This window comes from Heptranchias perlo, chromosome 8 (genome assembly GCF_035084215.1).
Source record: "Heptranchias perlo isolate sHepPer1 chromosome 8, sHepPer1.hap1, whole genome shotgun sequence".
Lineage (NCBI taxonomy): Eukaryota > Metazoa > Chordata > Chondrichthyes > Hexanchiformes > Hexanchidae > Heptranchias > Heptranchias perlo.
This window is the reverse complement of record NC_090332.1, coordinates 87,131,491-87,148,551: the sequence shown is the minus strand read 5'-3', so window position 1 is coordinate 87,148,551 and position 17,061 is coordinate 87,131,491. Positions and strand designations below refer to the sequence as shown.

The 17,061-nt window shown below is 46.1% G+C and overlaps 1 protein-coding gene across 2 annotated transcripts in view; it reads left to right on the top strand.

Annotated features, from left to right (window-relative positions):
• Nucleotides 1-17,061, top strand: part of kif16ba (kinesin family member 16Ba) — a 149,679-nt gene that overhangs the window by 83,955 nt on the left and 48,663 nt on the right. The window contains exons 21-23 of one of the 2 annotated variants that reach the window (XM_067989470.1): nucleotides 1,358-1,469; nucleotides 6,162-6,212; nucleotides 14,250-14,690. In XM_067989470.1, coding sequence (XP_067845571.1) covers nucleotides 1,358-1,469; nucleotides 6,162-6,212; nucleotides 14,250-14,282 — 196 coding nt within the window. In that variant the 3' untranslated portion in view covers nucleotides 14,283-14,690. Of the gene's footprint in view, nucleotides 1-1,357; nucleotides 1,470-6,161; nucleotides 6,213-14,249; nucleotides 14,691-17,061 lie in introns of those variants that run through there. The other variant, XM_067989469.1, reaches the window with a different exon arrangement.

The window sequence follows — 17,061 nt, the reverse complement described above, 5'->3', positions numbered from 1 at the left end:
TGCTCTTGATGAAGCCAAGTGAGGTGCATCTTATCCGTACTTATTTATACGCATCTTAACAGATAGAACAACAAGAACTTGTATTTATATAGCACCTCTAGGCACTTCACAGATAGTTGTAAGGAAAGTGGCCACTGAACCAGGAAGGGAGAGTTTAGGAGGATATCTAGAGGGTTGGTCAAAGAGATGGGTTTTCAGATAGTGTTAAAGAAGAGGGAGGTAGAGGGGCAGATAGATTTAGGGAGAAAATTCTAGACAGGACCCAGGGTACCAAGATATTTTGTGGTTTTGTTGCTGGATTAGTAATCCAGAGGCCTGAATTAATAATCCAAAGAACATGAGTTCAAATCCCACTACGGCAGTTTGAGAATTTCATTTCAGTTTTTTTTAAAACTCTGGAATAAAAAAAACTGATATCAGTAAAAGTGACCAGGAAACTGTTGGGTTGTCGTTTTTTTTTAAGAAAACAACAAACTTGATTACTAATGTCCTTTAGGGAAGGAAACCTACCATCTTTACCCAATCTAGCTTACATGTGACTCCAGTCCCACATCAACTTGATTGACTCTTAACTGCCCTCTAAAGTGGCCTAGCACGTCACTCAGTTGTATCAAGCCACTACTAAGAATAACAAGAATAAAACCAATGGACCACTTGACTGTGGCCTAGGCATCGAACCAAGACACAACAAAAGCATACCCAGCCTAGTTGATCTGGCAAAGTCTTCCTCACTGACATCTGGGGATTGGTGCTTCTAAGTTGGAGGAGCTGTGCCACAGACTAGTCAAGCAATGATAATGAGATTACTTTGGCGGCCAGAAGAAACAGCACTCTCCAATCTGGTGCATTAGGCCTCAATAATAGCATTCTGAGCATCCATAGAGTCGGCCCATTTTTTGGCAAGCAGGCATGAATCACTCTGCATCATTTTTCCATTTGGGTTTTCACCTGACAAGAAAATCTAGGCTATTTCCAGGCTCTTTGGTGCCAGGCCACAGTGGTAGGGAGTTTAAAAGAAAGCTGCTCGCTCATCTCCAAGACTCACCCACCAGTTGCCCCACAGTTCTGTCTGAGTATGCTGCCTCCATAAACTGTACAAATGCTTATACCACTGATCAGCCACTTGAGTGGTGTGAAATTGACATTATAGCAGGTGCCTCATATTGTCATTCTTCTGGCTAAAATAAATACAATTCCCTGTTTCACAAACTTCCATTCCATACTTTCTAACAGCAGAAAACAACGCCCTATATATTTGCATTGTGGTCCTTTTAAATGTACCCCATGGCATCTCTCCACATTCAGGGACAGTTTGAAATTTCAAATACTTCATACTTTCCCTTTTTGTCTTTTTCAGGATAAATGCATATATTGAAGAGGAAGTTCAGCGACGACTAGCAGAAAAGGCAAAAATACAAAAAAAACATGAAATCAATGAAATACTTGACCTCTCCCTTTCCACAGACCAGGTGTGTAGTGTTGTCAACTCCTATCTCAGAGCAAGCTGTTGTAATGCTCACCCCATTCAGTACACTTGTTTTATGATGCTGCCACTTTAACAGCAATGAGAAGTTTGAACTAACGAGACCTCTGGCTCAAAGCTTAAACATGTATTGTCTGCCTCAAATTATCAGACTTTGAATCATCTCTACTGTAAAAAATCCATTTAGAGTGGAATCTCAATGAGTTCAGATCATGAAAGTGAATTTTTACAACATGGAGAAAGAGTAGGAAAGAAGACAGGATAAATCAAGAAGTAGCGGCTAGGTGATACAAAGTTTGAGTTTTTAAATCCTGTAGATAAGGTTTCCCCAATAATTCAGTGAGTTTAGCTGGCATGTAGCAGAGCCATATGGACCAGGAAAGTCCCTTGTTCAATCTTCAAACTAGGTTGAGTGACCTGATAGGGGCACAACTATTGCCCTCCGCATCCCAAGGGTTAAGAAGATGAAAATTAACCGTGGTTCCCACTCCTCTTTGCTGCCCAGTGCTCCCCACTGGGACCGTGCATGTTGCACATCTGGTGAAAATAGAACTTGGCTTTAGAAAGGTACAGAAAGTTGATTGGCATATGGAACAATACCTCAGTGAGAAGTCAACATCTTTAGGGGAGGAAAATTTGGTGAGAAATCAAAAATCCCTGTAGTTTGTATGAGAAATTTTAAAACTGTATGATGATCACTAAATATGTATATTTGGAACCAGAGATTGCCCATGGCAAGCATGTGCCTAACCAAATAATCTAGAACTGATGTAAGTACCTGCATCAAAAAATTTTGTCATGTAGAATTCTGTGTAGATTGTGATGTAAGTTTGTATTAAAAATTGTTTCTGCTTTGTGGATCACTTGGCAGGAGCCCTGCATTCTTAGAGTGAAAATCCCCATCCTCAATGATGGCAGAGTCCAGCACGTGAGTGCAAAAGACGAGGTTGAAGCGTTTGCAACCATCTCCAGTCAGAAGTGCCGAGTGGATGATCCATCTCTGCCTCCTCCCGATATCCCCACCATCACAGAAGCCATTCTTCAGCCAATTCAATTCACTCCACGTGATATCAAGAAATGGCTGAGTGCACTGGATACAGCAAAGGCTATGGGCCCTGACAACATCCCAGCTGTAGTGCTGAAGACTTGTGCTCCAGAACTAGCCGTGCCTCTAGCCAAGCTGTTCCAGTACAGCTACAACACTGGCATCTAACCGACAATGTGGAACATTGCCCAGGTATGTCCTGTCCACAAAAAGCAGGACAAATCCAACCCGGCCAATTACCACCCCATCAGTCTACTCTCAATCATCAGCAAAGTGATGGAAGGTGTCGTCGATAGTATTATCAAGTGCCACTTACTCACCAATAACCTGCTTACCATTGCTCAGTTTGGGTTCCACCAGGACCACTCGGCTCCAGACCTCATTACAGCCTTGGTCCAAACATGGACAAAAGAGCTGAATTCCAGAGGTGAGATGAGAGTGACTGCCCTTGACATCAAGGCAGCATTTGACCGAGTGTGGCACCAAGGAGCCCTAGTAAAATTGAAGTCAATGGGAATCAGGGGGAAAACTCTCCAGTGGCTGGAGTCATACCTAGCACAAAGGAAGATGGTAGTGGTTGTTGGAGGCCAATCATCTCAGCCCCAGGACATTGCTGCAGGAGTTCCTCAGGGCCGTGTCCTAGACCCAACCATCTTCAGCTGCTTCATCAATGACCTTCCCTCCATCATCAGGTCAGAAATGGGGATGTTCGCTGCTGATTGTGCAGTGTTCAGTTCCATTCGCAACCCCTCAGATAATGAAGCAGTCCGTGCCCGCATGCAGCAAGACCTGGACAACATCCAGGCTTGGGCTCATAAGTGGCAAATAACATTCGCGCCAGACAAGTGCCAGGCAATGACCATCTCCAACAAGAGAGAGCCTAACCACCTCCCCTTGACATTCAACGGCATTACCATTGCCGAATCCCCCACCATCAACATCCTGGGGGTCACCATTGACCAGAAACTTAACTGGACCAGCCACCTAAATACTGTGGCTACAAGAGCAGGTCAGAGGCTGGGTATTTTGCAACGAATTACTCACCTCCAGACTTACCAAAGCCTTTCCACCATCTACAAGGCACAAGTCAGGAGTCTGATGGAATTCCTTCCACTTGCCTGGATGAGTGCAGCTCCAACAACACTCAAGAAGCTCAACACCATCCAAGACAAAGCAGCCTGCTTGATTGCCACTCCATCCACCACCCTAAACATTCACTCCCTTCACCACCGGCGCACCGTGGCTGCAGTGTGTACCATCTACAGGATGCACTGCAGCAACTTGCCAAGGCTTCTTTGACAGCACCTCCCAAACCCGCAACCTCTACCACCTAGAAGGATAAGGGCAGCAGGCACATGGGAACAACACCACCTGCACGTTTCCCTCCAAGTCACACACCATTCCGACTTGGAAATATATCGCTGTTCCTTCATCGTCGTTGGGTCAAAATTCTGGAACTCCCTACCTAACAGCACTGTGAGAGAACCTTCACCACACGGACTGCAGCGGTTCAAGAAGGCGGCTCATTACCACCTTCTCAAGGACAATTAGTGATGAGCAATAAATGCTGGCCTTGCCAGTGACGCCCACATCCCATGAGCTATTTTTTTTAAAAAAAGAAACAGTTGCAAGACTTTGCTCAAGAACTGGTTTTAAAAAATCATGTGATTAGTTGGAAAACGTGATTCTGCCCAGCTTTGAATCCTTAAGCATTGACCTGTGAACCATGTGCTACAAAGCCATCTGTTTTAGTTAACCAAAGTTTCTATTTTGTAACTTTTTCTTTGCTCACTGAGGTAAAGGATGTTAGTGTAGGAACATGGGACACTTACTTCGATTGTCAGAATCAAGCACTGCAAGATCAGGTGTAGCACAGGAAGATGCAAAGTAACCTTGTACACAGTCCCAACCTGCCTCAGCCACAACCTCTCGGGACCATCCAGCTCGCCACCATTTCAAAGTTTTCTATTTCCCAGCCCAGCCGATCTGTGACCTCTCTGAACAGAAGTAACAGTGCAGAATCAAGGGCAGTTTTGTGTTGTGGGCCCATTCCTAGTGGGAACTGAATTGATATTGCTCAAACTCATTTCACATATCACCCTTACAACCAATAGACAGATGAGACTTCCATCCTAAGTTTCTAAGCTGAATTTGAACCCAGGTCTCAGTAGTGGAAAGGACAGTGTCCAATAATCCAGTGCTCCAAACTAATTATTTTGAACCAATTGTATAATAATTAGAAGGTGCTAAGTAGGAATCTGTGAAATAATTAATTTATTCCAAATGAGTAATGACTCACAGAAAGGATAGGGTTAGACGAAGTAGATGGGGATGAGGTTCGTGTGGAACATAAACCAATTGGGCCGAATGGCCTGTTTCTGTGCTGTACATTCTGTGTAACTCATGGCAAAATCATGCATTATCCAGACTAATGAAAGTGAAAAGGAATAACAAAATTAAATCCTTGGGTCCTTCTCGGTAAAAACAAAACATGTAAGTTGCAATTAAAATGAGGTTTTAGGTTTCTGACTTAACATAAAGAGAAAAATGTAAATTGGTTTTAAAATTGGAGACCAGACCATGCAATTTCTACTTCAACACCTTGCAGCAAGACATTTGTCATAAACTGCCCGAATTGCAGTAGTTTACCGGATTATTAGCTTGGCCGGAAGACTTGTTACACAAATCGGCAGCACTGAGCATTTCTTTTCTGAAAGGATGAGGAAGGGTAATTTTTACTGTCCTTGAAGTCAAATATTGAACTGTCATAACTGAAAATCAAGATTGACTTACTGCTGTTGGGGGCACTTGAATATTTTGGAGGGAGTGAAGGCAAGAAAGAGATTAAGAATGTAATTTTTTTGAAAGATAAAGCCTGAAACATTTTTATTTTCAACTCAGAGTCCTGAACTGACCAGTATGAGTTTGTTTTGGAGAGGTGAAGCAAAGGCATGTAAAAATACATATGTGCATAATAAATTCCTACTTACATATTTATGAATGATACTCTGTGAACTATGTTTATAATAAACTCTGCCAATTAATTAAATATTCTCACCGTGCACTAATACATTAGGTATTAACCTAAATATTTAAAACAAGTTTGAGAATTAACTTGTGGCCATTTCTGTAACTAGAAATTAAGTAAATAGACCAAACATGGTGAATACTTACCTGACAGCTACATATGCTGCATTCTTTTGCTGTAAAGTTGCTGTCTGCTTTAGAGAAGTTAATGCTTCTGTTGACATCATAGTCTGATGTTTGTAGTAATTTGCTAACCGAATTGCACATTTTGTGTTTAGTGTGTTAGTGCTGATGGAAGGATGAAATTCCATTCTAAAAGAATAGCTTGTATTTTACTTGGTACTTGGCTGAGGAATTGTTGTCCTCAAGACTCATATTTTTGTCTATAATGATCTCTTTGTCCTCATAACAAGCTTCATGAGCTGTGCCCCTAGGTTGGATTCTTAAATGAGACAGCAGATCATTAGACAGATAATGATACCATTTGAGCTGAAGCAATAATAGTGATAGAAGTTGTCGACAGATTTGCTAGTCTTGATTAGCAGTCTAACGGGCTTTGTAAAAGTAAATATGAAACTAACAATACTTTTGACCCTTTCTTTTCAGGACAATGGGAATCTTCAGAATAGCGTGAACCAGCGCAAGCTGAAGTATGAGGTAGTTTTCTTTTTTATTTTTTTCTACCAATGTAAACGTCATATAACATTCTTTTAGGGGGGGGACAAAAATATTTCAAGACCTATTTAATTGGATCTAGCAGTTTAATTTGCTTTTTAATTTGCAGCTAAAAGTGGTTATCCAATTTCAGGCAATTGAGTGTGAAGAAGTCCAGTATCAATGGTAAATCTGTTATCATAGCAGAGGCATTTGTATGGCATTGTCTTCAGTAGCACCGTATGAAAAGTTGGCTGAAGGATGTGAGAGTATGCTGGCATTACAACAAAGGTGCTTTTGGACAGTGCCAAAAATGCAGCCGTCAAACACGCTTTTCGATTAAGATTGCACTTTTAAAACTGTCCAAAAGCATTTTCATTGTATCCATCAGTGGACTCTCATTTCCTTTGCTTGATCTTTGCCCAACTGAGTGGGCTCTGGGCTGCCCCACAGGTATCATGATATTTAAATCTGTTGTAAGCCAGGATCTATTAGTAACAGATTCCTTTTAGGTGGAATGCAGGTTTGATTCTAACCACATAACTTGATACACCAGTAATGATGATATTATACCATGCCTTGGTTAGTTAGTGTGGTTCAAATAAATTTTTGGCAAAAAGCGATTACAGGTACTTTTTTCCCCTGTTATTTAATCAATGCATTGAATGGATATCTGCAGATAATCGTTTGACTGAATTCAAATGCAAAAATTGAAAAAGAAAATCAAATTTATTTTGTGTGTGTACACATACATTATTAAAAGTCTTGTGACTGCCCACAGTAATGCGCGTATTACCCTTCTATCTCGACTTATGCTTCTATAATCAAAAATCTGTATGACAACATACCTCATTTATAATGAAAAAACTCTATCATGTCAACATTTCACCATTACGCTTTGCTGATCAGTCGAATGACTCAGAATGCTTTTTGAAAAGATTTCCCATCAGCCATTATCGTCAATTGAACTAAAATGTCTGATGTCCAAAATAAACTTTTAAGCAAAATTTTTTTTTAAAATAGATATTTCACAATAACATTTAATTTATTCATTTAATTGTTTTTGTGTTTATTACATTAATGAAAGTTTTTACTTGAATGTCTCAGCCTCTCCCAAAAGCCTGGGCTCAGACTTGATATTTCTGCCAAATCACTGAGTTAGCTGCAGTCAGGTCCTACTAGTCGGAACATCTGTAGTGTGGATTGTTTTTCAGGATGCATCAGTAGCATTTATCTAGTCAAATGATGCAATTCTTTTCTCCATCTCTTAACAAAATCAATTTGGTTATGTTTTTGAAATTATTTGAAGGAAAGCTATAGGACAAATTTCAAAAGCTTTAGTCAGGTAGATTTATTTAATTTGAATGTTTATTTAAAAAAAGAGAAACTTTTGTATGTATGTGTGAGCAAAAAAAAACTGACTATTGATTATACACCTGTTACATTGTTAGTTTTGATTATACTCTAAATTTTAGAAAGTGTATTAAACTGAGACGCAGATTGTGACTTTCATCATCCTAATTTGATTTCTTTTAAAAACAAAATGAGTTGAATTTTTAAAGCAAATAGTCTTTAATTATCACCTAGGTTTTGTTAACTGACAAAAAATGTAAATATTCTAATTACTAAAAGCAGTGTTAGTGACTTTCCTCATCTTAATTTAACTTTTTTCCAATTGAAAACAAATGAGTTGAATTCTGAAAGCAAGCAGAAAAGCACTATTGATCATTCTAATTACCAACAGCTGTGAAAGCAAGGCAGAGATATGTGTCCAGGAACTAAACACAAAATTTATTGCTGGCAGAGATTCCTTAGAAAATTACAAACCAGAGGTAGGACATCCCCCTTCAAGCAGTCAGGCCCATGCGCTCTCCCTCTCCCCTGCTGACGGACACTAGGGGCTCGATTTTAGGGTCGGGTTACCTGCGGGTTTCCAGCGGGGGGGCCCCGAAAATCCCGATCTCCGATCACGTGACCGGATTCGGACGAAATCCCGGCCACTTCCGGGTACCGCGCTGACGTGCGGGGCTGCGCGCGCAAGCCCCGCTGGTGGGAATCCCGCAGGCAATTAAAGCCAGCGGGGTTCCACTTGAGAGCACTTAACTTGCTCGTTGTGGTCAGTTAATGAGCTGAAGCAGCTGTCAAAAGAGGAAGTGTGGGATTTTACGGTCAAAGCAGTCAGTTTCCCACACTGGGGGAAACAGGACCCTTCAAACCAGGCGTGTTGCAGCCAGCAGCCTGTGCCAGGTGCCAAGGTGCGCTCCACGGGGGAGCGCCCTCACCCACGCAGGAGGCCACCGCGTCACATAGGGCAACCCCTGCCCTCCACCAACCCCCGCCAAGCCAGAGGACAGACCGACACGAAACCGCAGCCCCAGTCCGAGGACCCACCCACCTACCCTGCACAACCCCTCACACCAACACCTGCCAGATGGGTGGTGCGTTGACATCGTCGGAGGACGAACAGGATGACCAGCCCCAGCAGCCTCGCAGTCCACGCCGTCCGCCTCGGAGAGGTGGGGCCCCCCAACACGGTGCTGCGGCACACCCACCTGCACAGCAGGAGGGAGGGCAACCGCAGAGAGAGATGCGTCGCAGGAGGCACTACCCTCCGCACAGGGTGTACAGAGCGAGGCTCAGCTTCATGGACCTCTCCGAGGAGCAGTGCATACGGAGGCTCAGAGTCAATCGCCAGGTAGTCGCCGACATCTGCAGCCTCCTTAACGACGAGCTGCTCCCTGATGGACCAAGCAGCATCTTCTTACCTGTCGCCGTCAAAGTCACCACTGCCCTCAACTTCTTCGCATCCGGTTCCTTCCAGGGTGCCACCGGGGACATCACCGGGGTCTGTCAGTCCTCTGCACACAAGTGCATAAGGCAGGTCACCGATGGGTTGTTCCGCAGGGCCTCCCACTACATCAACTTCGCCATGGACGAGCGCAGCCAGATGGAGAGGGCGGTTGGATTCCATGCCATGGCCGGCTTCCCACGGGTGCAGGGTGTAATCGACTGCACCCACATCGCAATACGGGCACCTCCGCATGAGCCAGGGCTGTTCATCAACAGGAAGGGGTATCACTCCATGAACGCCCAGCTCATCTGTGACCACCGCCAGAGATTCCTACACGTGTGCGCCAGATACCCCGGCAGCTGCCACGATGCCTTCGTCCTCAGGGAGTCCGCCGTCCCGCCCATCCTGCAGGCACCCAACGCCGGCAACGGCTGGCTCCTCGGCGACAAGGGGTATCCCCTCCACACGTGGCTCATGACACCTCTGAGGAACCCCATCACCGAGCCGGAGCGTCGGTACAATGACAGCCACACTGCTACCAGGTCTACAATTGAGCAGACCATAGGGCTTCTCAAGATGCGCTTCAGGTGCCTTGATCGTTCTGGGGGAGCGCTCCAATACACACCATTCAGAGTGGGACGAATCATAGTTGTCTGCTGTGCCCTGCACAACATGGCCCAACAGAGAGGGGTGCCGCTGGAGGAGGCCCCATCCACACCCGCCACCCACATTGAGGAAGGCGAGGGCGAGGAGGAGGAGGAGGAGGCGGAGGCGGAGGAGGAGGACGCGCCCGAGGATGTTGGACGACCCATGCGCCGAGCCGCGACTCACCGGGATGGTCGCCGGGCCAGGGACGCACTCATACGTCAACGGTTCTCCTAGAGTCAGACACTGCGAGGCGCTCGCATCTCCTCACCTGCACATGCGAGCGGCCATACCAGCCCCCTCCACTGAAGAGTGCTGCCAGTAATCCTGCACCCACAGCAGTGTGCCCAATGGGTGGCAGCAGGTGTTCGCCGTCATGATGGCCTCCACGGAACGCAACTACTGCACAAGCCGCGGAAGAATGGACGAGAGGTGGCAGGAGTGGTGAGAATAGACTATTTAATATGTGGAATGTGACATCATTTAAGAAACAAAGTACAAAATAATAAACACCCTGGTGTATTCCCTTTGTGATTATAAGGCCTTTGGAATTCTTCTCCGGGAACCCCTACGTGGTGCTACCCCTGTGGCTCCAGCAGAGGTAGTGGCAGGTTGCTCGTCTTCTTGCCTTGACCGGGTAGATGCTTTTGGCGGACGGCCCCTGGGTTTCGGTGCCCGTGAGGGCACCTCCACAGACTGCTCCTCCTGCACCGGGGCAGGGGCAGACTCGGCCACCTGGAGAGGAGGCACCATTGCGGGTGCTGGTTGAGAGGTGGGCGACGGGTGGGACGTGGGGACGCCTTGAGAGGCGTCCCCGCTTCCATGTCCCCGGTCACCATCATCCCTCTCTTGGCCTCGGCCCACATCACCCCTTCCACCCTGCTGGACGGCAGTTTGGATGGCATGTGTGAGGCCTTGCAAGGCCACCCCTAGTGTATCCCTCAGCCTGTTGGTGGCGTCGGAATGTTGCTCACCCTGAATCCGTACAGACGTTGTGAGGGCCTGCAAGGACTCGAAGTGGAGCTGTGCGTGACGCTCGAGGGAGGCCAGCCTGTCCTCCACCGCAGACAGTCCCGCACCTACCCGCGACACTGTGTCGCCGGTACCCTCCTGTGCCTGCGCCACCAATGACCACATGCAGGAGGTGGACTCCTCCATCGCCTGCGCTATTGTGGACAATGCGCGCGGCACCTCTGCCAGCACCTCAGCAATTAGCTGGTGGCCCTCGACGACTCTCCTTTTCTCTGGTGGCCCCCTGGGTTCAGCATCTGGGTCCGGCTGAGCAGAGCCTGGAGATGAGTGCTCCCTCCGTCGCGGACCCTCCGCGGCTGCCCCTGCCACCAGGGTCTGCTCATGCTCACTCGTGCGCAGTGACTCACCAAGTGCTACCCCAACTAGTTGGCGAGGGGGACCCACCGAGGTGCATGTCTCTGCGCTGGTGGATGGTTGGCTCTGATGTGACGATGCACCCTCAGAGACCGCCATGTCCTCTGAGGAATCGCCCTCCATGCTCGCTTGATCCAAAGACGCACCTGCAAGAGAACAGAGGGCACTTTGAGGCATGTGGCCCAACTTGACAGTGCGCCTGATGGCAGGTGATGATACGGTCACTCGCGATCATGGGTGTTGAGTGTCAGCTTTCCCTTACCGGCCGTTTCGGCAGCGACACACTCGCCATCGGCCACCGACAGGCAATGTCGCGTGCGGGCGAGGTCGAGCGCCTCCACCTCTGCGTCGGTGAGCTCCACCACTTGCGGCGGCCCACCTCCGGTGCGTGCCCTTTCGCGGTTGTTCTTGCTCCTCTTCTCCTGTGAAGGCAAAACACAGATGTGTGAGTGGGTGCGTCTTGCATCGTGAGACGCATCGAGCATCGGTGTGGTTGGGTTGAGCGTGGCGCGGAACGGATGGGAGGAAGTGTGGGCCACGTGCCCATCCCATTGCATGGGGATTGGGGTGTGTGGTAGTGTTCGGGTGGGGTCAGGGACGGTGGGTACTTGCGTGCACGGCGAGGATGGTGAATGAGTGGCTGTGAGGATTGCTGATGGAGCGCAGTGGTGGCTGTGCAGGAGGGGGTTGTGATCTGCTTGGCGTGATGGTGGGGACGGGATGTGGGAGGGTGCGTTGGTGTACTCACCTTGCCAGACCTAGTCAGGTCATTGAAGCGCTTGCGGCACTGCTCCCAAGTCCTTGGGGTGTTGCCCCTGCTGCTCACCTCCGCCGCCACCTCTGCCCATGCCTTCCTGGTTGCGGCGGCAGGGAACTTGCGCCCATCCTCAGGGAAGAGTGTTTCCCTCCTCCTCCTCACGCCCTCCAGCATCAGCTGCAGTGCCAGATCTGAAAAACGGGGCGCAGCCTTTCCCCTTGGTTGAGCCATTCTCCCAGACCTCTTGCTTGCAGCAGGAGGGGCTTTGGGAGACTGCCCCTTTAACTGGAGCTCCTACATCGCGTCGACGGTACTGCGCATGCGCAGCCGGCCGGCACGCAGCTGGGGAGCGCAGAACCCGGAAGCAGGCCTTAATGGGTCCAATTATCCCGCGATCGCGTGGGGGACGCACACAATTACCCGTCCGCGTTTTCGACGCTCCCGGAGGACCACCCGCTGGGAACCCGCAGGCCTGCTAAATTCGAGCCCCAGGAATCTATCTGTGAGCCAAACCCATATTTTATCCTTTAGTTCTCCGAAGCCTCAGGTTCTCCTTCCACAATTTTGCCAAACCCCAGGTTCCTCCTCTATAGTGATGACATAGCAAAGGATCCCTCCCTCATGCTGCCAACCCACAGCAACCTGACCACAGACCTGTCAAACTCTAGGACTCCCACCCCAGTTTTGCCAAACTCCAGGACCATCCCACAGTTCTGCCAAAATCCAGGACTACCTTCATTGCTACCAAAGTACAGATCTGGCCCCAGTCCTCGCACTGCTAAATATATGTAACTAGTACATACTGCATAATATTTTACTATGTATTCTCAGCTTTAAAATGGTAAAGGATAAAAATTAAACATAGGTAATGGGGTATATGCTCACTTATGTATAGTTTTCACAGAATAATGGATAGTCTTGGAATTCAATCCCCAGACCACCAGTAAAAATCCCAAAATAGCATTTAATAAAAATGGAATGAGACTATTCCGTATTTTGTAGAGACCAGTTTCAATGAATTTTGTAGTACTCTCCGTTGTGTGCTGAAAGTGCAGCGTTTACAAATACAAACTGGTTATATTGCTTAGAAGGGAGCAGGTTGGAATAGGAAATCCATCTAACATAACTGAATAACATAATTGAATACAGGAGTTGGGATGTCTTGTTGAAGTTGTACAAGACATTAGTAAGGCCACAGTTGGAATACTGTGTACAGTTCTGGTCACCCTATTATAGAAAGGATATTATTAAACTAGAAAGAGTGCAGAAAAGATTTACTAGGATGCTACCGGGACTTGATGGTTTGACTTATAGGGAGAAGTTGGATAGACTGAGACTTTTTTCCCTGGAGAGTAGGAGGTTTAGGGGTGATCTTATAGATGTCTATAAAATAATGAGGGGCATAGATAAGGTAGATAGTCAAAATCTTTTCCCAAAGGTAGGGGAGTCTATAACGAGGGGGCATAGATTTAAGGTGAGAGGGGAGAGATACAAAAGGGTCCAGAGGGGCAATTTTTTCACTCAAAGGGTGGTGAGTGTCTGGAACGAGCTGCCAGAGGCAGTAGTAGAGGAGGGTACAATTTTGTCTTTTTAAAAGCATTTGGACAGTTACATGGGTAAGATGGGTATCGAGGGATATGGGCCAAGTGCAGGCAATTGGGACTAGCTTAGTGGTATAAACTGGGCGACATGGACATGTTGGGCCGAAGAGCCTGTTTCCATGTTGTAAACTTCTATGATTCTAACTCACAATAGTCCTCCATCAGTTTCAACTATCTGTGAAAAGTTTGAATGAGGGAACTGAAACTGCGAGTCTTAATGTCAGACTCGAACAGAGCTATCGACTGGCTTACTTTTTTAGCAAACTGACTGGTGTGTATAAGGATGCAGGCAGCCAATTGCAGAACTTTCAGAAGATCATCAAGCAGGTTAGGGAATTAAAGTATCTGTTCAACAGATGCTGTTGGATTGTACAAATGTCATCATTAATAAAGGAACTGCCTTTTATGAAGAATATACAGCTAAGGTGACCTTGAGTCTAAATTTCCAACACAGGAAGCAGTGTTTTTCTGACGCAGCTAAGCTTAGTATTTATGATTTCAATCAGCCCAGTAGCGTTAAGTCACCTGACAGTAATTTTAGTGGAGAATACATTTGAGATTCCAGTAATGAGTGCGAACCATTAGGTTCACATGAAGGTTCAGTTGTCATGAATAAAGGTGAAGAAAATTTTGAAGATGTTCATGTGTTGAGGCAAAGATGAGTACAGTTTCCCAAAGACCTTTGCCAGCTTCAATCTTGCCCCATACAAACGTTTCTGGAGTCCCTCCAGTATAGCATACCACAGACTAATGTTGGAAAGGAAAGTGAATCATAAAAATACTGTATACTATGTCTTAACTAAGCAAGCAAATCCACAGCCTGCTTGCATACTGTTTTTTGACTGCTATATTTGATGTAGTATCTGCTACAAACTTCAACATGTCATCAATGACGACGAACACCTCGCTATGGCCATCCCCACACCTCCACTACTCGCCTTTAAACAGCCACCCAACCTCAAACAGACCATCGTTCGCAGCAAATTACCCAGCTTTCAAGAGAACAGCGTACACGACACCACACAACCCTGCCGCGGTAACCTCTGCAAGACATGCCAGATCATCGACACAGATACCACCATCACACGAGAGGACACCACCCACCAGGTGCATGGTTCATACTCCTGTGACTCGGCCAACGTTGTCTACCTCATACGTTGCAGGAAAGGATGCCCCGGGAGCATGGTACATTGGCGAGACCATGCAGACACTGCGACAACGGATGAACGGACACCGCGCAACAATCGCCAAACAGGAGGGTTCCCTCCCAGTCGGGGAACACTTCAGCAGTCAAGGACATTCAGCCACCGACCTTCGGGTAAGCGTACTCCAAGGCGGCCTTCGAGACACACGACAACGCAAAATCGTCGAGCAGAAATTGATAGCCAAGTTCCGCACCCATGAGGACGGCCTCAACCGGGATCTTGGGTTCATGTCACGCTACACGTTACCCCACCAGCGAACAAATGTTATCTGTTTTTAATATAACGGGTCAGTTGCTGTCTTTTCTATGTTTCTACCTCTCTATCTCTGTTTTTTTTTGTTTGTTGTTTTTTTTGGTGATTTGTATATTCTGAGACCTGGCAGGTAACACCTGTCTGTCTGCACACTGATTGCCTTGGCAACGGGCAGTTGAAAAAACTGTCTGTTATCACCAGCATTGTTCTGTGAATTATAAATGCGACTTCATTTCGAGGACTTCATTTCCGCATCGTTCACCTGAGGAAGGAGGTAGCCTCCGAAAGCTTGTGAATTTAAAATAAAATTGCTGGACTATAACTTGGTGTTGTAAAATTGTTTACAATTGTCAACCCCAGTCCATCACCGGCATCTCCACATCATCAAGAATATAGTAAGTGCTCCCTACCTATGGTGGAGATCCACACCCTTCATTTGGAAGTTGCTTGTCTAACTACATCTAGGGGCAAGGGTAAAAGCAACTAAGACAGATAGATTTATCCACCAGAAGGCCAGAACAAACTACTATCTTTATGACTCCAACTTGTACCAGCCACAAAAGGATCTTGAGGGTCTGAGCTGATTTTGGACATGTTCCAGATAGTGCCTGTTTCAGCAGCTTTCTACAGACACTGTCCTTTAATCACTAAATGGAGTCCTCAGTAGAATATGGAACCCAAAATCAATCTCATTTAATATAGCTTCTCTAACAATGTGTTCACTTTATTTGAAGAAAAGGCACTGAGGGCGCCTCATAGAAGAGCAGAGTTAACCTCAGAGTCCATGACTGCTGACCTGAGAAACCTCTTAACAGCAGAGAAGGGCCTGAAGCTGGAAGTCTCAGCACCTGTTTGCTGCTTCTCGGCTGCCAGCTATATCTGCAAGAAAAGTGTGCCTTCCAGTTTTGGCATGATGTAGAAAAAGAGCAATGCTTTAAATAGTACCTCGCAAAGGTTGCAGTAGTTCCCAACTTAGCTTTGTGCCTTGCTTGATGGACCTCACAAGAAATGTAGAGCACGTTTACATTCATCTTCCTCTTGATACCAGCAAACTGTTTTCTCACTTGTAGCCAGGTATGAGGGATCTGGGTGACTGCAGCTTTCACCTGTGTTTTTATCAACGCCACATAGGGCCACCCTCTTTTGGTAGACCTCCTGCAGCAGGATTTCCAACATTTCTCCCGTTGATACCAACGGGAGAAATGTTGCCCACCAGATACTGAAAAAAACAGAATGTGAGAAGACAAAACAGGAAAGATTTCAAGACAAGGGAATCATAGAAATAGGAGGAGGCCATTCACCCTCTCGAGCCTGTTCCGCCATTCTGTTAGATCATAGCTGATCTGTACCTCGCCTCCATTTACCCATTATTGCACCATATCCCTTGAAACCCTTACCAAACAAAAATCTATCGTTCTCAGTCTTGAAGATTTCAATACACAACCTTTTGGGGGAGCGAGTTGCAGATTCCCACTACCCTTTATGTGAAAAAGTGCTTCCTGGCTTCACTCCTAAATGGCCTAACCATCATTTTAAGATTATGCCCCTTCATTTTCGATTCCCTCACCAGAGGAAATAGTTTCTCTGTATCTACCTTATCGAATCTGTTTATAATTTGGGGAACCTCCTAAACTCAAGGAAATACAAATCAAGTTTATTCAACCTGTCCTCATAATTTAAGACAAGGTATCATTCTGGTGAATATGCGCTGTACCCCCTCCAAGGCCAACATATATCTTTCCTGAGGCATGGTGCCCAAAACTGAATGCAGTACTCCAGATGGGGTCTGACCAAATCTCTGTACAACTGAAGCATCACTTCATCAATTTTGTATTCCAAACCCCATGATATAAAGGCCATATTCCATTAGCGTTTCGATTGCTTTTTGCACTGTGCACTAGCTTTTAGTGATTTGTGTACATGGACACTAAATCCCTTTGCTCCTCCACAGCTCCTGGTCTCTCACCAATATAAAAAAATTCTGATTTTTCTTTCTTGGATCCAAAGCGGATGATCTCACAATCCAAACTAAAATATATGCATATTAAAATGTGTAGTATAAGGAAGAAATTGATTTAAAATTGATAATCATTATGTAAAAGTAATCGAAACAAGATTACAGCTGGGTCAAGTTTGGCAATAAAATATTTATGTACAAAACTTGCAGGAGGGGTAGAAAAGAAATTGAAGAGGTGTAGCAATGTTAGAGACGGTA